The sequence below is a fragment of the Tripterygium wilfordii genome, chromosome 13 (assembly GCF_013401445.1).
Source record: "Tripterygium wilfordii isolate XIE 37 chromosome 13, ASM1340144v1, whole genome shotgun sequence".
In the NCBI taxonomy this organism is placed as follows: domain Eukaryota; kingdom Viridiplantae; phylum Streptophyta; class Magnoliopsida; order Celastrales; family Celastraceae; genus Tripterygium; species Tripterygium wilfordii.
Genome location: NC_052244.1, coordinates 10,911,549 through 10,937,106, shown reverse-complemented (window position 1 = coordinate 10,937,106; position 25,558 = coordinate 10,911,549). Strand labels below are relative to the sequence as shown.

At 36.1% G+C, this 25,558-nt stretch overlaps 4 protein-coding genes and 1 pseudogene across 6 annotated transcripts; 3 read left to right on the top strand and 2 right to left on the bottom strand.

The window, feature by feature from the left end:
• Positions 1-138: 138 nt before the first annotated feature.
• Positions 139-2,125, top strand: LOC120013244 (large ribosomal RNA subunit accumulation protein YCED homolog 2, chloroplastic). Its single transcript, XM_038864991.1, has 7 exons — positions 139-349; positions 428-613; positions 1,252-1,341; positions 1,454-1,537; positions 1,615-1,695; positions 1,781-1,826; positions 1,903-2,125. The coding sequence occupies exons 1-7, from the start codon at positions 209-211 to the stop codon at positions 1,977-1,979; spliced, it is 705 nt and encodes a 234-aa protein (XP_038720919.1). The 5' UTR covers positions 139-208; the 3' UTR covers positions 1,980-2,125.
• A 70-nt stretch (positions 2,126-2,195) lies between these two features.
• Positions 2,196-5,752, top strand: LOC120012572. Its single transcript, XM_038864015.1, has 5 exons — positions 2,196-2,270; positions 2,463-2,552; positions 3,150-3,354; positions 3,473-3,516; positions 5,047-5,752. The coding sequence occupies exons 1-5, from the start codon at positions 2,196-2,198 to the stop codon at positions 5,581-5,583; spliced, it is 951 nt and encodes a 316-aa protein (XP_038719943.1). The 3' UTR covers positions 5,584-5,752.
• Positions 5,753-6,018: 266 nt separating this feature from the next.
• Positions 6,019-9,913, bottom strand: LOC120013243 (anamorsin homolog). 2 transcript variants are annotated; one of them, XM_038864990.1, is made up of 8 exons: positions 9,760-9,913; positions 8,793-8,940; positions 7,979-8,145; positions 7,802-7,906; positions 6,981-7,140; positions 6,746-6,882; positions 6,398-6,472; positions 6,019-6,307 (listed from the first exon to the last, which is right to left on the bottom strand). In XM_038864990.1, exons 2-8 carry the CDS (start codon positions 8,926-8,928, stop codon positions 6,269-6,271), a joined length of 819 nt encoding a protein of 272 aa, XP_038720918.1. In that variant the 5' UTR covers positions 8,929-8,940; positions 9,760-9,913; the 3' UTR covers positions 6,019-6,268. The 2 variants fall into 2 exon arrangements, with proteins under 2 accessions (XP_038720918.1, XP_038720916.1); XM_038864988.1 differs by having other exon boundaries at positions 9,746-9,909.
• Positions 9,914-13,079: 3,166 nt separating this feature from the next.
• On the bottom strand, positions 13,080-13,716 carry LOC120013246 (annotated as a pseudogene).
• Positions 13,717-18,018: 4,302 nt separating this feature from the next.
• On the top strand, positions 18,019-24,718 carry LOC120013238 (kinetochore-associated protein KNL-2 homolog). 2 transcript variants are annotated; one of them, XM_038864983.1, is made up of 9 exons: positions 18,019-18,266; positions 18,391-18,464; positions 18,907-19,051; positions 19,630-19,762; positions 20,416-21,335; positions 22,456-22,531; positions 23,055-23,113; positions 23,788-23,842; positions 24,415-24,718. In XM_038864983.1, the coding sequence occupies exons 1-9, from the start codon at positions 18,177-18,179 to the stop codon at positions 24,420-24,422; spliced, it is 1,560 nt and encodes a 519-aa protein (XP_038720911.1). In that variant the 5' UTR covers positions 18,019-18,176; the 3' UTR covers positions 24,423-24,718. The 2 variants fall into 2 exon arrangements, with proteins under 2 accessions (XP_038720911.1, XP_038720909.1); XM_038864981.1 differs by having other exon boundaries at positions 18,379-18,464.
• The last annotated feature ends 840 nt before the right edge of the window (positions 24,719-25,558 follow it).

The window sequence follows — 25,558 nt, the reverse complement described above, 5'->3', positions numbered from 1 at the left end:
TAAAAAAAAATCACTTTGTTAAACAGGAACATAATTTTTTTAAAAAAAGTCCTAAGATACGAAAATATCCAAATTAGCAAACGAAAAAAAAATCCCCTTTCTGTCATTCTCCTGGTTCTTATGTACCAGTAATGAAAAGATAAGGCTAATACATAAACCCAAAACTTCAATTCTTCTTGGTGGTGTGAGGGAGAAAGAGAACTCAGAAATGGCAAAAGTTGCACATTTGGTTTCCCAAAGAAGCTTTAACCCAATTCCCTTTCCATCCACACCAAACTCCAATACCCTGAAATCGCCATTTCCCACACCCAAAATCACTGCTTCTTCAAGAAAACATGACTTGTCCATGGTAATGTGATGTGTGTGTATATATATATATATAGTCATGGTCTTTACAATTTCATCTATTAATACTGTTTTTTGGCAGATGACAAAGAAAAGTTCGAGGAGTACTCCCCGCCGTCTGATTAAAATATCAACGTCAGATGGGAAATGGCAGGGGAATTGGAGCCGTGACTACCTTGTTACTCTTCAGGAGCTGCGCTTGGGAGATTTGGTTGAAGATGAACAGCATAAAGATGCAGAGGTTTTAATCAATCTATGCATCCAAAAGGTCCCACTTTTAACTTCATTTATGTTCTTGATGATCTCTATATGAAACAGTTCTTCCATAATGAACTGTTATTGGACAAAATCATAGTCTTGAAACTAGTGGGTTGCAATTGAATTTATGAGCTTCCCAATGACAGATTTATTCGCAAAATCATACTTTTTTTTGTTTTAGTAATGGAGAATTTCCCAACCCAAATACCCATATGATCTTTGGACTAGTTCTAAATTTGGGTCGCCAACACAATCCGCTCTGCACTGGCAACAGGTTAGACGAGGCCGAAGCCCATGGGGAAGAACATCCCATAAGCCTTTTGCTCACAGTCAAATTTACCATCCCAACTAAAACTTCTTTTGTTAAAAAATCATACTCAACTGAACCAAAACAATAAGATATAAGGCATAGATATACAATCAATGAATTGCTATTCTTGTCATTTGAGGTAGTGATGACTGGATTTATTGCATCTCAACGAGCGGCTTTAGCAAAGCATAATCATAGTCCTAGCACATTCATCTATGCTTTGAAAGTTCTGCTCTTTATGATATTAGCATTTTCTGTAATTTGGTTCTGTTATATTAGGACAGTAAAACAATTCATGTCTGATGATGTCCTCTACGGCTCTACCTCTTAATTGCCAGCATGCTAGCTTCGGTCTATCTGTGGATGGACGAATCATCACATCCTTCACCAGAAAATGCAGCTACTGCTCAAACCCATATTGCAGAGAGGTTTGCTCTTCTTGAAAACTGAGTATATGTTCTTATGGCATTATATGTCACTCTTGAGATTCAAAAGTGATTCTGGCATTAATCAAGTATACTTTCTATCCTCATTTGTCAGATTGATACAAACTTTAATGTCTGGGTTCTACCATCGAGTAATCGAACAATTCAATTACCTGAAATTGGTGTAGATGATCCATCAGTAAGACTCTTGAAGCCACTCTATTTTGCCCCTCAAGCATTGAAAGTAACTGCACTATATATAAACTGATTTTGCAGGTCATTTACGTTAAACCGGGATTTGAAGCTGATCTTGATTCGCTGGTTCAGGACACAATCAGGCTTACAACCTCCTCCAAAGTATAAACTACTAGTCATTCACATAGAGAGAATCAATGTTATTAATTAAACCTTTGTTCTACTCATTACGCTTCATGTTACGCAGGATACTTGCTCGGAGTCGTGTGAAAAATCTGAACCCAAATTGCAATGTAAGTGTGTCACAAGAGATCTAGAAGCAAACTGGTTTCTGTAAGATCGCGTTTAATATATAAATCTGTCGTGCAGATATCGGTGTGAAGAAAGCTGCATCCATTGATAAGAGATGGTCCAGGCTCCTGGAGTGGAGAAAAGCAAATCCATGACGTGCATTTGCTTTAGTTGATTACATGAAGTGTCCATCCAATACAATTCCTGTTTTTCATTACAACAGTTGGTCTGTTAATAAGTTGAGTGATTAGTTAGCAGATGTTAATGGTGGAAAGCATTGATTTGCTCCTTACAATGTGCATATTCTTGTACGATAAATGTATATGTGTGTATGGTATTGTTTTTTTTTTCTTCTTCTCCCCTTCTCCCAAATGTTGAAGATTGAGAAAGTTATGGGATATGAAAGATTAACCAACACTTTCCATAATTTGTTTCAAATTCCTGCAGTAAGTAATCGATTCAGAATGGAAATACCACTTTGTGGAACTAAGGAATGGCAACCATAATAGTTTTAGTTATAAAGGAATAAATTATTCCATCCTATCTCCTCATCACCATCCGAGCTTTTATCCCAAATGTTTGGAGTCGACTACCTGAGTTTATGACAAAATTATTTTTATTTTGATTCATGTTCATAGGCGTGGGAAAGTTTTGCTTTGGCTGTCAACCTATCGCAATCCTCCTCCTTTATCCATGCTTGGGATCGGTTGCAAGCTCAGACGGACCAAGTTTGTTCCGTTATATCTGCTTTGTGTGAATTATTTCAAAATAGTATTTTGAAAATTTTCAATTGAGATGTGCAAGTTAATTAATGGTCATTTTCATTTCCAAGTGGAGAGTTGTTTTCGTGATTTTTTTTTGGTATTAAATGATAGCCTAGAGGTGAATCTCTCTAGGGTCAAACTGTATGCACATAGGAGGTCTTGAATTCAACTCATATTTGTCAAATAGGAAACTTATGTTTGCACGGGCATGACGGTTTGAGTTTAGAGTTTAGAGTTTAGACTCATATTGGATGTCCAAATGACAAATTCGTATGGAATTGTTATCGGTTAAAAAAAAATAACTGTCTAATTGAAAAAATGTTGAGAACAATCTAACTTCACATTAATTGAGTTTTTGGGTTTATGAAAAAAGAAGAGAACATTATTTGCACCCCATTTTTTGCTAAGTACACCTTATTCACCATTTGAAAACACACTAGATTGTGGTGTACTTAGTAAAAAATTGGGTGCAAATAATGTAAAAAGAAATTGAACACAATATTAACAACAAATAAAAAATTACAGCAAAATAAATAATGATAAAACGATAAACCTCAAAAGAATGAGAAAGACATTAGCCAATCGGATCCTGTATCACTAAAAGTCATACTAAACGGGTCTTCTATCCCGACCCGTAACAGCAAGTCATTTGGTCTGTTAGGACTTAGGAGGATAACTCTCACCATCCTCCCCCGGCTCGCTCTCTGCCTTTCTCCCTCAGAGATGGCAACTTGCTCTACTCTTTTAAGCAGTGTTCACGTTAAAGGTTTGTTTTTAAGAATTCTCTATTTTCTTTCACGCAATCTCTATTGTTTCAATTATCAAAACCTCCCTGATTAATTGGGTTTGTTTCTTGAACTTGCTTTTGTGGGTTAATTTTGTAGGATGGTCTCCTCTTGTGCATAAAAAAGAGAAATTCAAAGTCTGCGTGAGTACCCATTAACATTTTTCCTTTCATTATTGGTTTTTGTGTACTTCTTTCTTAGTTTCAGTGTTTTCAGTGAAAAATTTGCTAAATTTCCCACTTTATTGTAACTGGGTTAGTAACTCTTTGTCTGTTTTGTCTTTCAATCTTTAGGACTCAAATGATTTTATTCTGATTTTTTAAGCAATAAGGAATGGATTCTTTTAGGTATTATAGCAATCTACTAGATGTATGATTGATTGCCCTGTTGAAACCCAACTCAGTCTGTGTGATTAGTTTCTTCCGGGAACCCTCATTGTTTCTGTTGTTTTAGCATGTAAAATTGTGGTTGCAACGTCCGTAAATGAGATGATTCACCCTCAGCCTTAAATTGATTCTATATGGAAAAAGAAATGCCCCTTATGAAGCTCATGACTCATGAACATGTTTATCAGAAGATTTCCTTGAGTCACGTAACGACTATGACATTTGATAGGCTCAGCATGATACTATGAAATATAATTAGATTCACTTTAAATGACGTAGGGCTCTACTCCATCTTGTGCTTTAACAAAGATGGAAGTATTGAAAATGGTGTTATCTTGTCTCACGTCCAATAGCTAAATGCTATGTGTAGGTATTGGTTCTTAGAACTTAGACATAGCTAAAACATGATGTGCATTGATTTTTTTGGGCTACCCTAGGGACCAAATTTTCTTTTGGCTATCAATTTCGGTCTCATTAAAGCTGTAAATAAGATCTCAGGTAGACTTTGGCATGACAAAAGAAACGAGATTTCATCCCCCAAGATTCTTAGGAAATAAAATTGGCGGAGATATCTAGAAGTCAGATAGATACACAATCTTAGACTTGTACTTGTATGCATTGAGTCCATGACTGAAGGCTGAACCCAACGTAAACCAATTTATGGTACTGATTAAAATAGCCTCCATGACTGTTTTACACTAGTTAAGAAACTAAACTAAGGATTGGAGACAGTAGAATAGCTTACGTGTCCATGACTAAAAGAAAGTTGGTTGCTGTGATATTCTATCGAAAATTTCTCTCTATGCTAGCATTTCATAAAGGCACCGTATTTACCCTGATAGCTATCGGTCATTGGTCACTAGTTTCAATTTTCCAAAATGGTTTAAATTTTAACGTAGTATTTTGAGTCATAATATTTATACTAATATAGTGGTCCTAAAGTTCCTTTTTTTTTTTTAACTGTTGATTATGTATTGTGTAAATAATTAAAGGAACTATCCAAATGTTCATGCTAATGGCCATATATTACGGAGTTCTGGAATCTGTTTGGCTTATGCTTCAACAAGCTTTCCAGAAAAGTACAGAGAAAAATACATTCTGTAGTTTTCAGAATAGGCAATTGGTATCTTTTGGAGGATTAATGATAGTTGCAAATGCTTTGAATAAGTACATGATCCATTGGTGACTCAAAAATTCATTACCGTTCAGACTATCTTTATGTCTTTTATCAAAAGTTATCTCTTTTCCAAAGATCCTTTTGTCTGAAACTGTTCTTTCTTGTGGCAGGAATGGGCGAACCGGTCACAAAGTCCTAGTCGGAATTCTCAAGTCTCGAGTTGCAGCGCATGCTGTTTCCTTGGAGTGACAGCTTCTAATAATATTGGATGCCCACAAATAGATGCAAGCATGACAGGGGACGCCAGTGTCGTTTTGGGGGCGGTGGGGAATATCAATCTAAACATACCAGAAATATCAGCAGTTGCCTCAGATGTTATGGATAAGTTGTTGTTGTTGGCAGATTTGGACCCGGCTACAGCAAAGCTAGCAATTAGTATTTTAGGGCCCTTTCTCTCAGCATTTGCCTTTCTATTCATATTGAGAATAGTGATGTCTTGGTACCCCAAGCTCCCGCTGGGGAAATTTCCATATGTGATAGCTTATGCTCCCACAGAACCTTTGTTGGGTCCGACGCGAAAGTTAATTCCTCCAGTTGGAGGAGTGGATGTATCTCCTGTTATGTGGTTTGGATTGATTAGTTTTCTAAACGAAATATTGCTAGGCCCTCAAGGGCTTCTTGTCCTTCTCTCTCAACAGGTCAATTGATGTACTGGACAATGGTTGGGGTTTTTATCTTGTCGAATTTTCTCCGGCATCCATGAGGGGCTTAGCATTGCAAAGACTATCTTAAATGTTTTCTTTGCCGGACTAATTGTAGAGTGTATGATTCTTTGTTTAAAGAAGAAAAATGTGTGATGTTAATAGTTTTTGCTAATGTTCAGTGTTGTTGTTGTACACTTTTTTTTTGTGCAAATGATCAGAGAAAAACATAAGAATACCAATGGAGATGGAAAGGTGAACCACGGAGCAATAGTTGAGTTGATGGTTATATCTCTAGGTTTAGGGTGGATGTATGTCGCTAAGGTCAGGAGTTCAATGTATGTCGCTAAGGTCGAGAGTTCGAACCAGTCAAGAGTAAAAAGACGTGCTTTTGAAAGCAATATTACATAGCCAACAGAGGGCAATGCCAGATAACACCAATAACACTACTCCAAGGGAGAAAGTTCATGATTTATTTCATTATGCATAGCATATAGTCTATATATCAAATAACACAAATCACTGAGCAGTATATATGCCCACATCAAATGATAGAACTCAAGTAGGATCGGCAAAGACTATAAGAGTGAATAAACTACATCTCAAGTGAAAATAAGACACCCATCAGCCAGGCCTTTTATAAAGAATCTAGAAAAACGCAATGGGAAACTAGAAAACTCCAAGTTCACGTTTAAATGTCCGCCACAAGAAAGTTCCCGGACAAGGAAACCTGCAAGAAAGAATATGGTTTATTGTTTATCTGTTGTTGCGCATGTTCAAATGGCCAGCTGAAACTACTTTTAATCAGAGACATACATACCTTCTCACCCAACTTGAATGGTGGAAGACCCTTATAAGGGCATGTACCGCAACGAAAAGCATCCCCTAATCCACACTGGATAGTGCAAACATAAAATTCAGAACCAATAAAAAAATGATCAATGATAGCAGAATTCAGAAATGGGGGGATGTCAACATTCCACAAGCTACAGATCCTAAAATGGTTGAAAAATTCCACATGATAGAGGCAAAACACTGCAACCGTAACCATGTTGCTTCTACTGCATTTTCCTATCATATCATCTTAATAACTCATCATATTACTAATCTGAAAATGACCCTACAAATATATGGTCCATGCATATCAGAAGAAAATAGAAGTACATACACTGCCACACGACGACTGAGGATTATTCAGCTGATCCATTGTCAGTCCCAACTTTTGCACTTTCTCTTCTTCCTCTGCTCTCCCACATGTGCAATTTTTGCAAGCTTTTCGTGTGCTTCCAACTTCGCAATCGCCAACTTCAGAAACATAGCATTTGCATGGAACATCGTTATCCCAAGGATCCTTATGCATGAGAGACTTGCCAAGAAATAAGCTTATGATCTCGTGAACTTACCAGTAGGTAGCTGAGGTTTCTTCAAATCCTCTTCGGTCAAAAGGCTATCCTCGTCAATGAAATCTGAATCATCCTCAATCTGTAATTTGAATGTACTTTTTGAAGGCTTCTTAAGAGCATAGGATGATCCAATTTTCCAAGAAGGCTTCTTAGCCTTAACCTAAAAGGGGAGAGAGAGAAATTTAGCCATTGGGATATGAGAAACTTGCAGCACAAATAACTTTCACACACTAAAAACCATCAGAAATTTCCCTGTCTTCTCAGATTTGGAATCCCAGTAAAACTATTGAGGCACAAGGTTGAAAATAGTCAAAACCAGAGACAACATGATACATGAGAGTCAAATAACAAGAAACAGGATGCCATGATAAAAAAAGGCAAGTGCTGTGTCATGACATGGAAGAAAAGTCTAAGCTTCAGATTATATAGTTTATAGTATCTATTGTGTCTACAAATAGTAGCAAAGAAGATCAAAAAGTTCCGGTTTTGCAAGATCTTTCCAACGAAAGGTTTTCTCTCCTTTGGGTCAATATCCATGAATCGCAGCTCAATTGAACATGCACTCCAAATTTTATTACAAAGATCTGTGTAATACATGATAGCGCAACCCCATCCCAGAAATTTTTTTAAAATCCAGGAAAATTCCCTGCCAAAAGATTGTTTCTTCCTTTTATCATCCAAAAGATGGGAAGCAATATCTTTAAAATACAAACAACTGAGAAGATGCTACTAAAATTTCTTATTTTCTGGCCCAACACTATGCCATTGGGATTTCTACTGTCCGCAAGCTAGCACAACAAGAAAGAAAGACTAAAGCTCACCACAAAAGACTGAATGCTGTTGGGTGGTCCAACCAATTTTGGTTCTAGAGATTGTGCTTCTAGAAACCCAGCCAAAAGCAACTTGCGCTCAAGAGCAGAGATTGCCTACAAAGATAATTTTAATGAGATATCTTCATAAAGTAAAGTTAATCAGGTCGACAACAGCGTCATTCATACCTTATCTGTCTCCCCAGAACCAGCCGGCAAAGTCTTGTAAACAAGGACAGTCCCATCTGGCTTCAACACCCTTAAAACGTCCTCAAACAAAAAATCTCCAGAAGATTCGAGCAACCCGCAGATTGAAATTACAACGTCGACAGAGGAAGATTCCACTGGCAGCCGACCTGTCATAAATTACAAGCAGAACCAAACATTTGGACATGAGCCACTACAACTAAAATAACTACAAGAAGAAAGGAATAATATAATAAAGGAAGGAAAGAAATAATAGGAACAGATTTAAAAAAAGGAAATTGAGGTATCGAAAAGTAAAACCAGGCAACCGAGAAGCTTTTGGTGAAGGAAAGGATGCTATATCCCTGTCATTTTCAATTTAACAACACAAGAAAGGGAAACAAAACAAGAACATGATTTAAATTAAAATCAGAAGTCAATAAGATTGGTATCCAAATAAGGTCATCACTAATTCACTATCTTAGCTAAATTTCAACAACTCAAAAAATTATTACTAATACTTAGCAATGTCCTTCTTAGAAGAATTGGGATCCCTTCAATTCAAAGCTCCTCCCCGTCTGCTCCAATTTCAATATAATGGTCCTTGATAAAGCCAGGACAGGATAGAAAAAGCAATTTGAAATAGCTGAAAATTATTTTACTAACATGGTTGTTTACAAACAAACAACTAGTTCCAAATTGGAGAGGATAAGGGCATACATAGGGTTGGTAAAATCCTCGGAAGGATACAGGAAAAAAAATATCGATAAAGGCATAAAGCATGCTTAAAAGTAACCATGAGATTTGAGCAACATACTTAAAGAAGAAGCTTGAGTGATAATTTGAGGATCACACTGTTCAGCACCTTCATATCCCAGCTCCCTCATTGCACTTATAACTGCCTTCAATGGCAGAACAGCATCATCCGTGAATGCAAGCACAGTACCCTGCATTTTTACGGGATCCTAAAGAGCAAAGACCCCAGAACAAACAGTGGTAAGTGATTCCCTGAACACTATATCCCAAATAAAAAGGAGGAATACCGGTTCATTGCACCGTTGTGCAAGACTGTAATAGTTATAATCAAAACAAAAAATGAGTAAAAGTGACAATAAGTCAATAAGCAGGTCCTTGATGCGGAAAAATGCAATAACTTATTAATCAAATAACTATTTTAACATTGATATCCAGGTTAATTGATGGCCATACAAAATTATAACCATGTCGAAACTTGAAAGAACTTGGAAAATGGAAATCCATTAAAACATCGAATCGTGTATCCCTTAAAAAGTCAAGATTCATACTACATTTATATAATAATGCTCACGCCACTAATGAAACAGAATTCAATGAGTAATAAAGTAACCTTTCTCATACGCAAACAATTTCAATCATACAAAAAATTTACATTACACATCAATCACAGTATTGAAACTGATTGCCACCACAGAAATTTCACTTGTCTTAATCCCTTAAAAAGAGAAGCCCGTCTCTACCAATAAAATACAAATCAAATTTCAATCACGCAGTATAACTCTCAAATGAGGAGCGTAATACCACAGAAATCTAAACAATGACGTCAAATCAACGTAGAAAAGGGGGGGGGACCCTAAAGCGATAGGGCAATAAAATCAGACAAATTCCAACAAACGGAACTCCCAATTCTAATTACCAAACGACGATAAGAAGCGCCAATCACATAACCAACAACATTAAAATTGCCTCAATCACAGGAGAAAGACAGAAAAAGAAGCTGAAAGCGCTATTCACCATGTGTATGATACCTCCGCAGAAAGCCTGAAAAACCCTAGAGAATAGAGTCTTCAACTTGGTATTTTTTGGTGAAGACGAAACAGCGGTGCCGAACAACGACTAGGCGACTCGCGCAATAAGGATGCCGCTCCATAGTGCTCTCTGGAGAACGAACGGTCAAGATGTCGTCCGGGGGATATGCATCTGCCACACGTCAGTGGATTATTCTAGTCACTCCTAGGTGGGCCGGGACTTCTTGGGCTTTAATTTGTGTAGTTCTGCTTTGATTGTGAAATAATAAGCCCAAATTGCTCACAAATGGATTGGGCTGTTAAATTTTACTTTTTTGTTGGAATTTATTTTTGAGAATGAAGACATGACTTTCTTTTTAAAATACCATTGAGAAATTTGCTTTTAATTAGAATCGAATCTTGAACACAGATATGTCTAATCCAATCGATTATCAACCGAACCGCCTCTTATTGATAAGACATTATCGTTACTTTGATACAAAGAATTGAGTATTCAACAGGTTTATTTATTTAATTGATAATTTCATACTGGTTAGTACAAATGTCACACAACACAATCATATATAATTGACTAATTATGTGAATCTTTTATTAATTATATATTTTATAATATTATTATTATTTAAAATCAAATAAAGTATTAAAAATATGCAGAATCATTGATCTTTTGGACCAACCGGTTAAATCTTCAAAAATTACTCAACATCTTTACGAAATTTTCTAAAAATTTTCAACATGCATCCTTTATTAATATCTTTATTATCTCTTAACATTTTTTTTTTTGTAATCACAATATATTTGTATCCTAATTTAACATTATTGTTTTTATCTAAACTTCCATCCTCCCCCTCCCTAGTTTTCCAACTTCTAAAATAAATGACTTTCTTCTGACCTGCTCATAAAGATTTCAAGTTTATTATCTTTTTCATTGAAAAAATCAATCATCAATTTATATATATAAAATGGAAGCCTCAAGGATGTCTCTCCTTGAATTGTGGAGAATAGCTAAAAGAGGGGTAAAAAGCTTCCCCTTAATTATAGGAAAACCATCAATACTAATAATAAAGACCTACCAAAAATTAAATAAACATAATATTAAAGATGTTAAAAAATTAAATAAACATAATATTAAAGATGTTAATTATTGGAAAATCAATGTTATTTCAATGATAATCAATTAAATGTGCATAAACACTATTAGGAACAACAAAAAGTGATAAAAGATGTAAAATAATGAAAAGTAACGGCTAAACACCAATTAAATGTGCATAAATACTAATACGAACAACAAAAAGTCATTAAAAAGGCAAAATAATGAAAAGTTACGGCTAAGCAATTGAACAATCATAATCATAATCATATAATTAAGATAAGTGTATTACAAAATACTAAAGTGCTTTAGAAGCTGCCACATTTGCTTCTGTATGGTTCAAACTCTTGCCACATGTAAAAAAATTAAATTAAATTAAATTGAAGTTGTATTAAGAAACGCTTTCAATAATCATGTATTTTCCGTCTCATATGATCAACCATATGTTACAATTCAATAATGTGATGTTATATATAACACTGCTATTATCTTGCTACTGAATGTACTCACATTATAATTAAAATCTTTGTGAAGTAAGTTGCACTTCAAACTTTGTCACTTTTAAAAACCTTTTAAAACCTTTTAAAAGGTATTATAGTTATTTATTCATCTCACAATTATTTCTATTTTCTATAATTCAAGCTCTGTTATTTATCATGTTAACAAAATATCGAAAAATTATCAAAAATCTTTATTTGTCAAATTAACTATGGGTCGCTCGAAGCGCGAGCATGCAACTAGTTTATATATATATAACTGAGGATCCACAAGGCTTCTCCTTAATTCTTGGTGCCACGTGGACGCCTCTACAAAAAAACTTACACATTCTAATTAAACTTGATAAAAAGGAATGATTGACAACTTGAGTGATGAGAATTAATTTAAAAAAACAAAAATGTAAAGGACAAAAGAAAAAATTAAAATATATTGAAAAACTTTAAGACCCATAATGGGGATTTAATGTTTCATGGAAGTGGTTTGATGTTGTTTCAGCTTCACTAAGGTCATGTATTGTTAATTATGAGAGTCTTTTGATATTACTCAATTAATGAAACTCCTTTGTAGTATTTAGTTTGAAAATATTTTGTATGTTTTTGGCATTAATTATCATCATTTTGTGGGAATTTTTGTGTGTTTTTATCATTTTGTGTGTTTTTGATGTATTTTGTGTGTTTTTGTAGTATTTAATTGATGTATTGTGCATGTTTAGAGTTTGGTCAGGTTTAGTAGTCTGTTTGGATTGCAACATACACAACATGAGAGGTTTTTCTCACGTTATATTGTTCCAATGTGTAAGTAAATTCAGCACATTTGGTATTGGAACATGTAAGTGGTGACAGGAAAGCATGATAGAATTCAATGAGTTGTTGAATGTCAAAGTGATTATAGGCATAAATCTACCAGTCATACATAACATTTCAAAAATATAAATTCAAAAGTCTTATTCTAAAAATATTAAGAATTTTATTCTAAAAATATAATTTCAAAAATATTACTTTTGCTACATTGTATTTCTCGATATTGAATGCCACTTTATAGAGAATGTTGTACTAACCATACAATATTGTTTCATAAACATGTTTTGGTGACCTATAACACTTTGTAGATACTAACGACACAAATAAAAATTGATAAACTCTTAACATACTTATTTCTTATGAATCAAATTTCTTACACCCTATTAGAAATTTTTTTTCTTAGCAAACTAAAAAAAAGGTATTGTATATATTTTATCTTCATATTCATCTCACAATCATCTCTATTTTCTACAATTAAAACTCTACTCTACTGCTCTTCATGTTAACAAAGTATTGAAAATTTTTCACACATCTCTATTTTCCAATCAAAATATGTGCCGCGCGAAGCGCGGGCATGCAACTAGTTTATATAGATGATCAAGGCAGTGGTTTCTGTGAGCTGTGGTTATTAATAGATAAGGAAATAATCCACCAAATACCAAGTGCACTACAGGACTAGTCATTATCTCCAATTAATCTCAACCAAAAGGGTATTTTTAAAAACAAAATCGTACGAGAGCGGAAAATACGTTTTTGAATTTTTCAGTTAAGTTTATACAGTGCTCTTACAATTTATGACATAAATCAACTTTGTATTTTTTTTCTTCTCTATTTTGCTAATCTTATAGGCATTGAACTTTAGATTGATATCCAATACATAAAATAAAATAAAATTATAAAAAATAAATAAAGATCCAATCTGTGCGCTTCACTGGACGTCACGATCAAATAAATGAATATCATTGAATGAAAAAGATTAAAAAAAACAGAAATAAATAAAAACTAGGCCCAATAACAGTATACGAAAGAAGGGGGCCCAATAGACAAGAGGCCCAATATCAACGCTCCTCGTCAGTCTCCCGCAAGGCCATGGACCACACAACCCAAGCAGAGCCCGCAACCAAAACGACCGCGAAAATGGGCGGCGCAATGGAGTCAAATCTTGGAATTCTCAAGCAAATGAAACGGAACGCTCAGAACGTCTCCTGGGAAGTCCATCGGAACCCGAACGGCGCCAATGGCTTTACATGCTCGCGAAGACGACGTTGGGGAAATCGCGGACATGAATGCAATCTCAGAAGTGAACGACGCCACAGCCACCGTCATCGTCAGGAGAGAAGTACACGTGGCGGCGTAGAATAGGATCTGCCATTCCGTAGCGAGTCGATGAATGAGAGAGGCGAAGAAGGGAACGGACATTGTTATTAAGTGGACGATTACGAGACAGAGAGTGGGTAACTTGGGGTTTTAATATATGGAGAAACCGAGAAAGAGAGTAGGAGAAGCTCAAATGCTCAACCACTTTAGTTTAGAAGAGAGAGATTAGTTGGAGAAACAAAAAACGAGAGAGAGTCGTGTAAGTTTGTTGATAAAGATCCGGATGACATCATTGCTATTTGGGCCCAAGATAGGGTACTTAATTTAATGGGCTTGGGTTGGAAGGGGAAAGTTGTGCGAGAGGGGATACCAGTGATGTGAGTTGATTATTTTTAATACGGGTATAATTATATTTTAGGTACTTGGGTAGCTTATTATAAGGGGGGAATTCTAGGCACAATTGCACCACTGAAATCCCATCATTGAAAACAACCATGGACGTAGATAATTTGTCGAACCATTGTGGGTTGTTCTTCTTTCCCTTTAGTGCTTTGATTGTTCTTGTGTTATTTTATTGTCTGTGTGTTTGTGATGACTTGTTTTACGACAATAAAGTCGGAGAATTAATTAGGATTAGAATTAGAGTGGGGTGGGGTGGGAACTTTGTAAATTAAAAACAATAAGAAGGTTTCTCTTTTTTTTCATGACTGCAATTATCTATCGGTTTAAGGTTACGTTACTCAGAGATTATTGAGCAAACCACTTCATTCGCCCAGGTAAGTTAAAATCAGTCTTGGCACTAATTCATCCCGATCCCGTATGTTTCTTTTATTATTGCTTTGTGATAATCCTTCTCAATTCTCATCATCATCATCATCACAATAAGACATAAACAACTTGTTTTGCCAAATTTCAGATCCACTGATTTCTCACTTTTGTTGTGTGCAATTCTACTTTTTCACATCCATCTAGGTGAGTATTGACTAATTAATCACTCGGCGATAGCTTAATTGGTTATTTCTCCGGACTTAAATTCTACGGTACTCGAAGTTAAGAGTCGAGTTCTGTGGGCTTGTCCTATTTTTGGGTTACCAAAAAAGAGTATTGGCTAATTAGTCTATTTTGTTGTGTTCAGCCTCGGGTGTTGCTATAATGGTGATAGCAACAAAGAGTGAAAGTGAAGATTGGGCAGAATTACCAACTTGCTGGTTTGGATGATCATGGAAAGGCTACATACTATAGACATTCTAAGTTTATCTGTGGTCTGCAAACATTTTCACTACGAGTTCAAGAATGGCTCGAAAAAGATCCTCTTTAGCATCCGAGATGATTTGCTATGGCAAATGACCACCAAAGATATCAACAAAAATTAGAGGGAGTTTATCCGTCTTCATACTCAAAAGAAATATACCACAAACCTTGAAGATTTCTATAGAGCCAATCTCCTTTGTTCCAAAAAAAAGGATGATTACTCTTCAACGCAAGTAATTCGACCTCTTTGTTCTTATTTCACCTTTTCAGTAAGGAGAAGGTCTTGATGCCGAATGCGGAATGCCAAAGTGAATGCGAAAATCATACTCTTGCAGAATCCTCGTATAGCATAAATCTCTGTGGTAAATGATACTCATACCCATGTCGTTCTAGCTATTTTCTGTTCTTCTCTCACTCTCGCAATCGCTTGCCCTGGTGATGAATGCTAGAGAAAGTATACATACAACCCAGTTGGAGACTTGAGGAAGTGGCAAACTAGTTTGAATGTGGAAGGCAAAGATGTTTATCTGGTTGTCTCTAATGGTCGCGCAATTGGTTTCAATATGAAAAATCTTCAATGGGATAGTTTTCAAGCGCAAGAAAGCGAGGCGACACTCCCACCATGCTCCTTGGGAGTCATTTCGACTTACTTGGTCAGCATTGTGGAAAGTGATGGAGAGATATTGAGAGTTTGCATAAACTGGAAGGATTAATATGATTATATGTGTATAAAGCACTTAATGGTCTTTAAAATTTACAGAGGATTGTGGGTAGAATTAAAGAGAGAACGAATCAATGATATGAGCTTTTTCGTTGATAATAAGAAGCCTGTATTGTCTTCGGCAACAAGAACGACAGGTGGTAAATTCTATTTTCTACATCCATCTGAAGAAGTCACATGTTTCGATGTTTATGATCTAGAGAACGTTGGTTACTACAATACATGACGTCCTTTCACTAGCACTGATGCCAAGAATTGTTGTTGGGTTGACACTTGACATTGATAGTAGTAATTAAATAATCTTTCAGTAAAACTCTTAGTTTGATTTTTTTTTTGTAACTGAGACACCACCCAGCATGCCCATGCCCTTATGGCAGTTGAGTGGGCTTAACCGTGTAAACCTCGACCACCAATGATTATTGAATTTCATCTTCATCAATGATTATTTTGCTTTCGTTGATCCAAGATGCCTCCGAGAGTGGCCAAGGCATCTGTTGGTATTTACGAATATTGAGAAAACCCCTTATCAAGGAAACTTTGTCATTAGATAAATTTGCTGCCTTCATCACCATTTCAACAAGCTTAACTAAGGTTTCCTCTATCAACAAGGCACACAACCCTTCAACGAGCATATAGAATGATGAGAACTCTTGTAGAAATCCTTTCCTGTCATCTAAATCATAAAATCAACAGCTTCCCCAATTGGTCCACCACCACTGCAGAGACCACGGAAATAATCTCATACATAACTGAATACAAATGATCACCTTTTTCCATCATTTCCATCTGATCAAAAATCTCCTCTGCTTCTACAATCCTTTTGTTTTTATAGAGACTATCCATCAAAGTATTATAGGTTATAACATTCCACGCACATCCATTGGATTCCATACCTTTCAGCAAGCTGAAAGCTTCATCTAGTTTACCTTAAATATAGAAGCTGTCAATCAACATATTGTATGTAAATTCATCAGGTAAGCAACCTTGGTTCTTAATTTTCTTAAACAGTTCCATTGCAGCAGCATAATTATGGGCGAAGCATAAACCCTGAGAAATAATATTATTTTGACAATGTGCTAATTATAGTGTTGTAACGATGATTATAACACTCCTCCTTCGATGATCATTTACACATAGAATGTGCCTCGCTAAAATCTTACTAAGCAAAAAAAGGAAAGAAAGATAAAAACCTTAGTGAAGGAAAAAAAATCATTTATGTGTATTAATTTGGTATATCCAATGAGAAATAATAGATGAATCTTATTTGCACCCCAACTTTCACTAAGTACACCCCAAAAAACACAAAAAAACCCTTATCTATACACACCCCCAGTTGACCCTATTGTTTCCCTATCTCTTTCGTCTAATCGTCTCCATATCTCTTTCAACTTCAATCTTCTTCTTCTTCTTTTTTTTTCTCTATCACCTCTGTTTGATCCCGTAGCTCCTCCGCCTATGACGCTTCAACTCAGCTCCGGAGACGGCTCGACTCACATTGTTGGTGGTGGCGCGTACCATGGTTCATTGTTTCCTTTGGGGCTAAGCTTGGACCAAGGGAAAGGAGGGGGAGGAGGAGGGTTTTTGAAGCCCGAGGGCGCCTCAGGGGGTGGAAAACGATTTTGCGACGAAGTCATTGATGGTAGAGCTTCCTCCTGAAGAAATGCAAGTGATGTGAACATCGTTCGTGAATCCCACATTGGTGGATTCAGGTTCCAAGTTGCAGTATATAAGTGGGCCAATCCTAACACTAGTTAACCGATTTTCTAGTGGGTAGTTAGGGCCTGCTTGTTGTTGGGCTTGGGACTGGATTTACATCAGAGCAGGTTTTGAAAACTCGTGTCAGCCGGGGCCCAAGGGGTAGCAGCGACGAGTCATAGGGGGTGTGAATGATGTGAACATCGTTCGTGAATCCTACATCGGTGGATTCAGCTTCCAAGTTGCAGTATATAAGTGGGCCAATCCTAACACTAGTCAACCGATTTTCTAGTGGGTAGTTAGGGCCTGCTTGTTGCTGGGTTTGGGCCTGGATTTACATCAGTAAATCAAAAGGATTATTATTTATTTCAATTTCGCTTCCATATTTGCTTGCCGGAAAGGAAACCAATAGAAAAGGCGTGAAAACGAGTACTAAAATCGTATTTTTTTAATAAATAAGATGAATTATTTTGTTTTTTTAATTTTGTTTAATCTCAGTCGTTGATGAGATTCAACGACTGAAATTATAGGGTGCAATATGTAAAATTTGATAAAAACACAAAATAAGATGAACTCATAATTGTTTTATTTTTCACTGAGGTTTATTTAGATTGTGTGTACTCAACAAATAAATCCCACATCGGTTGTGTGTGTCCCTCACAAGCACTTTATAAGCTCTTTCTACCTCTTGACTTTTTGCCTGCGTTCTTCGTAGGTGTCAAGTTGTAGGTTTGTTTATACTGCTTGTGTTGTATCTCAAAAAAAAAAAACAAATAATGGGATGCAATTAAGGTTTGTCAAATAATATTGCATCATTTTTTTAGTGTTATTTCGTATAAATGGGCTCATGCGGAATCGCATTTGACTGCTGGAGCCAGTCCCACAGTAACAACAAGGCAATGGCGTCGTAGCCAGTGTTTCTGAGCGGGAAAAAGAAATCCTAAAAGGCTAAAACCTCTCGATGAGAAACACCCTAATTTGAAAACGAAAATTGAAATGAGAGGTCGAAGCTCCGCTTGTCAGTCAATACGTCTTTGAAATCTGTATGGCGTTCTCTCCTCTCCCCCCTCAAAGTGTCCCCACCGACAACGACGGAAACAAAGAAGATGGCTGCTCATCTCACTTTCTGAAAACTGTTAGCGTTTTTCTCCTTTAAAAATAATTTAACATCAAGCAAATTTTCGGTTTAATTTTTTTCTCATCTGTTCTTGGTGCTGATTTTTTTAGTTTTTATGTCTGTCGGAAAGGTGTGCTTGCAGGATTGGTGGTTGATTAAAGCCGATAAGGACTTTGAGGGGAAAAGACTGGCTGTCGCGGGCTTGACATCTAGAGGGTATGATCTCTTTTTTTTCTTAGGGTTTCTTCTTTCTTTTTCCAATCCTTAATAGTTTTGCAACTCAGGTTCTATTATAACTCCTTGAAGTACCATGCTCGTGTTTGTTATAAGTTTCACATTTTTTTAATAAGAATTTTGGGGGCATGGGGATGTAATTAGTTTTTCTTTCAAAAGAAGGGGAGCGCAATAGTTTCTTTAGTTGTTTAGATGAACTCAATTTTGTGTAACTCTATGATTGCTGAAGTTGTATTGGTTTATATCCCTCCATTTAATCTTGTAGTTGTAAATATATGTTTCTCTGCAGTCAAATGGTTCTGACTGTGATAAATATTTGTGATGCGTTTTGGCTGATTTTGAAGATAAAGATTGGCAAAGAGATATGGGAACTTCTTTTTTCTTTCCATTTTAAGAATGGCTCACTTTACTCTTTACTCCACAGGCAGCAACAAATGAGAGTGTTTTACTCTGCACCCATTACCAGAAGATTTGATATCTTCACCCTTGAAACAGCTGATGGGATTTATGTCATGATCCAAGGCTTATTGAACAAGTTGAGGACCGTAGAAAATGGTTTTTCTTCTGAGGTGATTCATTGAAATGATTACCTTACCCAATTGGAGTCTGATGTTCACTTCATCTGCTATGGCTTAGATTACAATTTCATGTTACATTGATTATAAATGTTAGAGTTTGCTGTTGAAGCTCCAAATATTAGATTTTTGCAAACATGCTTGCCTTTATCCTTTACATTAGCAATTGTATGCATTGAGCTGCATAAACAGTAGTGAGGAATTAACAAACATTAAGATCCATGTATGTTCAATAAAGGAGTTAAAAAACAGTAGTGAGGAATTAAGTTTATCCTACAATAGTACAATGTCACGAGCTTGTGTGTTGGGCTAAATTTCCCTCCAAATACAGCACGTAAAGAATGAATCCTTGGGCTTCTTTGTTAGGTCGTCAATGTACATCATGTGTCAAGCTGCTGGGAGTTAGTTCTCTTCAAAGAAAATGAAACAAAGAAAAAACCCAACTTCCAATCACCATCTTAAGCATGTGGCCAACATAGAAAAAAACATAAATGGCTGAATATTCTTTAACTAATTCATCGTAATATTTTTCTGAAACGGAAAATTGACATTTATGTTTTTCACTTGAACAGGCTTCTAGTCATTTCTTGTTCGGCTTTCCAATGTATTGGGAAGAATATGCTAAAAAGTATTTCAGGGAAGAGCCTTCTAAGGGCATTGGTTTAAGAAACATCTCTACTGCGGAGAACGCAACTACCAAACCAGGTTAGTACTTTGTCATTGTGGTTAGCTCTCCTAATGTAGGGTACGGATCTAGTACAATATGCCGCTAGCCCTATGACGTAAGGGCTTTGCAGCCAGCTCCGAGAAGGGGTTCGAAAGCTGCGCACCTTTACTTTGACTAATAATAAAAATAGTTGGCTTTTCTTTCTCAAAGTCAAGAAAGCTTTCAAGCCAAGCCTCCATTTGAGCGCGCTTACCCTCTTCCTAGGTGGCTGTAACTTGCTGTACCTTTTGTGGGTCTTCGTTTGCAGCTTGGCTTTCTCTTTGGCTTTTCGCGCTACTATGCCGGAACTTTATGGGTCCCGGCTTTAGCCTTAGCAGAAAAGAGACTTCCATCTTGTCGTTCAGCCCCCCTTTGTTCATTAGCTTCAATCCGGCGTTCATCTTGGCGCAGATTTCTTTCATTTAAGGAAAATTCACAATCTCCTCCTTCGGTTTTTCTTCTTCATATTTCACTAACAAGAATCGCTTCCCCTTGTTTTCCTTTCCTCTATGTCTGTTTAAGAAACTTCAAGGATATTAATGAAGGTGTGCATGACATCAACCTCAGGAAAAGATTAGTCTCAATATGTCTCTGGAAAATCACAATTAATGTTTTAGTCTTTTAGAAAGTTCTAACTTGCTTCATCATGCAGCTAGATTTTCAAGATCTGTTGAAGAAGTAAGGGTCAGTGTAGATTCCAAATTTTCAGATGGTAACCTTGAAGGCACAGAACAACCTACAGGATCGGAGAATAGGTCAAGAGACAAGGAAAAGGAGGATGACAGAAATGCCACTGATAGAACCATGTCAGTTCGCATGATGCAGTCAAGAATAGATGGAGATAATGATAACCCAAATGCGGTGGAAATGGATGCACTAAATGTTACTCCTCCAAGTAATTATGGTGGTAAAAGAAGTAGCATTGAGCTGAACTACTCAGGAAGAAAACAGAAAGAGAACCCTGTATCTACATGTTGTATGAATGATAAAGACAATAATTTCTGTGGCGTCAATAGGTCAAATAATGCTGATGTTTGCCTTGGAGCAACATGTGGATCCATGTCCAGATCTCCGGCCGTTGGAGATTTTAATATTCCAGAATTTTCTGAAAATCATAATTTTAATACTACAATGGCAGTTCCCATGGTGAGGTCAACAATAGATTTAAATAGTAATTCTCCAAATGCAGTGGAAATAGATGCAGTAAATTTTACTCCTGCGAATTCCAATGGCAAAAGAAGGGTCATCAAGGGGAACTACTTGAGAAGGAAACAGAGAGAGAACCCTGTATCCAGATGCTCCATGAAGGATAAAGACAAAATGTATGTAAGAGAGGAAGTTGAACTCCCTGATGAAAAAAGACCAAAGGGCAATTCATCACAATCAGCTGTCCGCTCTAGGGTGAAAATTAAGGCATCAGAGGCAACATTTAGTCAGTCTGTCAGACAAAGGTCAAGAAATTTGTTGGGGACACCAAAAAGCAAAGGGAAGTTGAGGACACCAAACAGCAAAGGGAGGAAACAACACTCATCGGCAAACAAATCTAAAAGGAAAATCGTTTTTGATGCACATGTAAGCTGTTGTCTGTTTGTATGTGTAATTCATTATTCCTTTATCCTGTGGATGGTAGTTTCATACACGTGCTCTGCATCTTGGATTTGTTAGTTTGCATTCGTTTTGTGACGCACAAATCACATACTGTGCGACTATAACAAGCTCATATTTTTCCAGTAATAATGTTTGCTTAATCGAAACAACTTTGATCACTGATTAAGATGTAAGTATGTGACCACCTTAATATGCATATTCATACTTAGTGTTGTTACTTATCTGGACTTATAAGTATTTTCCACCTGTCCAGGAGTGCGGACAACTACATGTTATGTTGCCTTGATACATAAGCTCCATTGCTTACTTTAATTTTGTTTGGCAGACTGCAGTAGCCAAAAAATTATTGAATTGGAATAGAAAGTACAGAGTTTAATTGGAATAGTAAGTAAAGGAGTGAACTCTGTAGACCACTTTGCACATTAGTTGGAACAAACTCTATTATTATGGATATGCTACATGCGTATCAATGTGGAACTCGTCTAATATTTGAATCCTTCCATTATTGACTGACTGAGGATTATCAATATATACCTCATTATCTTGGTTATTGGTAAGCCTTTATATAAATATCTACACCTCATCTTTATTGTGCATATGTTGCATTTGTTTTGTGTGTAGTGCGATGCACTTAACAATATTGTTGTAGCAACTTTAGTAGCTTGGCTTCTCTGTGTGTGTGTGTGTGTATTAAAGAATATACAAAGGAAAGAGGCTTGATTCTGCATACAGTGACTATTTTGATGATTCAAATGTTGAATAATCTTTATCAGCCCTCATTATTACTGAACTTGTTTCCCAAGGCATGTGACTGCAGTAATTGTAGTTTGAGGACTTTTTTTTTTTTGAATGGAAAGTCAATTTATTAAAGCACCAAGAAGGTGCAGAGAATAATTACCAGGATGCTAAGCTAATGGCCCCTAATAAGTTTTCACAAAGGGAAGTCTAGAGTTTGATACAACTAAACCAATCCATTCAACATTTGACTGGAAGTTATTGGTATATTCCACTATATGTATTGATATATACACTTGTCTTTTTCTGGCTTTCTTTTAATATGGTGTTCATTTTAATGTCTACTCAGGTAAGTCCTCTTACTCAGGAAAGAGAAGTATGTATAGTTTCTCCAGAATCCCTGAGCAGTAAAAGATCCAGATCAGGTGATTTTAATTTCAGCCATCAAGTCTAGATTCTCTGGAATGATATCTCATTTTCCACATCTAGCTTTACCTGCTGAAAAGTAGGGTAGACATGATTTTTGTCTAGACAAGAGTGGACCTTTTTCATGAATATCGGATGAACTTGCTCACAAGTACTTAAACAAGGCCATTTATGAACTTCAAGTATACAAGCTAGCAAGGAACATGTTAAATGAATGAACATACGGTTACAAACAAAATGATTTAGCGAAAAAAGTTTTTAGTACTAGCTGTAATAGCACTGATTTGAAAGAATATGCAAAAGCATAGACCATAATGATGTATGTTCTGAATATTTAGTATATCTGAGAGAGAAGGCAATAAATATTGAGCTTGTTCATTAACAAATATGGAGTACCACCTACTTAAAATAGTATCACATTCAATTTTGTAGATGTCTAATTGTTATCTACGAGTAATTATCATTTTCTCTGCATCTGCATTTTTGCTTACTAAGCCGTGTATTTACTTGTATATATTGCAGGGAGACTAGTTGTACCACCGCTTCAATTTTGGCGCAACCAAATCCCCATATATGATGTGGTTAGTGTTTTTCTTGCATGTGCATAGCTGCTCCACTTAGATGCTGAGATAACTAAATCTGGACAGTAACATTGGGTGGTATAAATATGGAACTGAACCTTTTGTTCCCCAATGAAGCATAAGTATAAAATTTGGCACTAAAATGTTTATGGTCATTTTATATTCACTTAAAGTTCTACTATCTGGAGGGATGATGTAGTCCTATTGTTAGAAGAGCTAAAAGCTTTTCTATGTTGCTTTTGTACTTTATTGTGGCTATGACATCTGCCATTTCTTTTTCTTGCTATTCAATTTTTTCTCTTTGGTGGTTATCTGCTTATGATGGAGGCCTCTGGATCTGTAATAAAAGGGATAGACGCCAAAAGGAACACGTGCAACCAAGCCTGTTCACCAATCACCATCTATAGTGTGTTATATTCTTGTGATGTCAATATTTACACTCGTTGATGTAAACTTCATGTTATCATTCTTGGTACACTAAATTTTGCATCTTGTAATATTTGGATCTTATTTTCATCGAGTATCCCAGTTAATTTATGTTATGACATGTCCCTCATTTAACTTGCAATTTGTGATATTTTATATTTATCAGTTATCAGGTAGGTGCATGATTTGTGAACAAATTTTTTTTGTCATTTTTATTGGGACCTGAAATTTTTTTTTCCCATTTTCAGGATCGCAATATGATTGGAATCCAGGAAGACAAGCATGTATTAAAACCATCTAGAGGTGTGTCTTCTTAATCTATGATAAGTGTTCCTTGAGTAGTGTCATAAATTTGTTTTGGGTAGGTCTTAAGTTCAAGTGTTACTAGCTGGAAAAACCAATTTGGCTGATTTGTTGTAGACAACAGTGGAAAAGTAGAAGATTTATGATTCTAACTTCTAAATCTATTAAAATAGGGTTGCTACATTATATGCATTTCAGAGAAAAATTAAAAGCTTTGGTTGGTAGTTTGATACAGAAATGTATTATTAACGAGTGTTTAGCAGAGACCCTAGCCGAATGGGCAATGTTAAGTGTTTATAATAATATAATTAACTATGATCAAAACTCATTTGCATATCCATCTGGTTTGACATTAGAAAGGAGGAAGAACGGACCAGCAGAATGAAAATAGATTTTTTTCCTCTTGGTGACATGAACCCCTCCAAGCTAGGTTCTAATGCCAAAATAGAGTTCAAACGCACAAGTTTTGCATAATGTTATACCGTCTTTCTTTTTCCATCTTGTTCAGAATACACAAGCTGAAAAATGTTGCTCTTCAACGGTGGTCTGAATTATTTGCTTAATATTGTCAGGTTTTTGAAGATCAGAACAGGAAGCTTGTGTATATGGAGGAGGCTGATCCTGTGGCGGTGTTGGTGGCTGGTAATTGTGTTGCTGAATATCACTCACACTCTTTACCTTTTTTGATTGACAACTTGTATTGTCTGTAAATTTTAATGCATATCCTAATAGTTTGAAAGTCTTTCGGTTTTAAAATCAGGGACTTCAAAGATACAAAGATTACTCTTCCTTCATTTTCTTTTTGGGTTCTGTAGCCATTAGGCACCAGCCCATGCAAATGGGTTGTTATTATATGATAAAAAGGTAAACAACTACTATACACAAGTCTTTTGCAGTAGGTGGGATCGAGGAATTGCTGAATGTACATAGACATATAAGTCGTAAACACAGACACACACACACAGAGACACAGAGAGACAGAGAGACACAGAGACAGAGAGGGGCATTATCCAATAATTAAATGGTTTGAAGTGAATGAGTTCTGACAGGTCGGTAGTGGCATAGAGAAATCCTTCTTTGGAAAGAACCTCGTCATGAGAATGTAACCTGGCAACTAAAACCTCAATGAAATGAAACCAGAAAAACACATTCAACTTTCCCTTTCTCAAGATGAGAAGAATTCAACATTTTCTGAACAAAATTGGCTTCCACATCCACCAGCAATTAAGTCTTTGATTTCAGACTTTTCAATTACGCCATTTGGTTATTTGAAAATTTGGGGTTTTACACTATAGATAGCGAGAGGATTTGATAGACTAAAAATTTAGGGATCTCTTGATCTCGTAATCTCTGTATACACAAGTGGATTTGAGGCTCTCAAATTCCTAAAAAATTTTAAGTCTCAAATTCAAATGTAAAGGTTGTAGTTTTGACACATAAGGTTTTATCCAATTGTAAAGATATGAATTTATATTTGCAAACTTGTGAGAGAGATTTTTGAATGGGAGAGAAACAAATATAGAGACAAGCACAAAATTGTTTTTTCTACGAGATGATGTGAGACAAAATTACAGTTTTTAGATTGGAATTTGAGACTCCCACATTTTTTAGGAATTTGAGAGCCCCTAATCCTACACAAGCAGAGGCGGATCTACTTGTACTCACCCTCCCTGATTTTTTTTTTTTAAAAAAATATTAGTACAAGTAGAGTAGTAG

What these genes read in the sequence shown, in the direction of transcription:
- LOC120013243 (XM_038864988.1), bottom strand. An exon ending in GAAACCTCAGCTACCTACTG is followed by an intron (nt 6,883 to 6,980) that starts GTAAGTTCACGA and finishes ATGTTTCTGAAG; the next exon opens with TTGGCGATTGCGAAGTTGGA. An exon ending in CTCAGTCGTCGTGTGGCAGT is followed by an intron (nt 6,473 to 6,745) that starts GTATGTACTTCT and finishes TGCACTATCCAG; the next exon opens with TGTGGATTAGGGGATGCTTT.
- LOC120013244 (XM_038864991.1), top strand. Translation starts at nt 209, where the DNA reads ATGGCAAAAGTTGCACATTTGGTTTCCCAAAGAAGCTTTAACCCAATT. An exon ending in GAAAACATGACTTGTCCATG is followed by an intron (nt 350 to 427) that starts GTAATGTGATGT and finishes GTTTTTTGGCAG; the next exon opens with ATGACAAAGAAAAGTTCGAG. An exon ending in TCAATCTATGCATCCAAAAG is followed by an intron (nt 614 to 1,251) that starts GTCCCACTTTTA and finishes CTTAATTGCCAG; the next exon opens with CATGCTAGCTTCGGTCTATC.
- LOC120012572 (XM_038864015.1), top strand. Translation starts at nt 2,196, where the DNA reads ATGTTGAAGATTGAGAAAGTTATGGGATATGAAAGATTAACCAACACT. An exon ending in TGCAAGCTCAGACGGACCAA is followed by an intron (nt 2,553 to 3,149) that starts GTTTGTTCCGTT and finishes AAACCTCAAAAG; the next exon opens with AATGAGAAAGACATTAGCCA. An exon ending in AAGCAGTGTTCACGTTAAAG is followed by an intron (nt 3,355 to 3,472) that starts GTTTGTTTTTAA and finishes TTAATTTTGTAG; the next exon opens with GATGGTCTCCTCTTGTGCAT.
- LOC120013238 (XM_038864981.1), top strand. Translation starts at nt 18,177, where the DNA reads ATGGCGTTCTCTCCTCTCCCCCCTCAAAGTGTCCCCACCGACAACGAC. An exon ending in GAACGCAACTACCAAACCAG is followed by an intron (nt 19,763 to 20,415) that starts GTTAGTACTTTG and finishes TTCATCATGCAG; the next exon opens with CTAGATTTTCAAGATCTGTT. An exon ending in AAATCCCCATATATGATGTG is followed by an intron (nt 23,114 to 23,787) that starts GTTAGTGTTTTT and finishes TCCCATTTTCAG; the next exon opens with GATCGCAATATGATTGGAAT.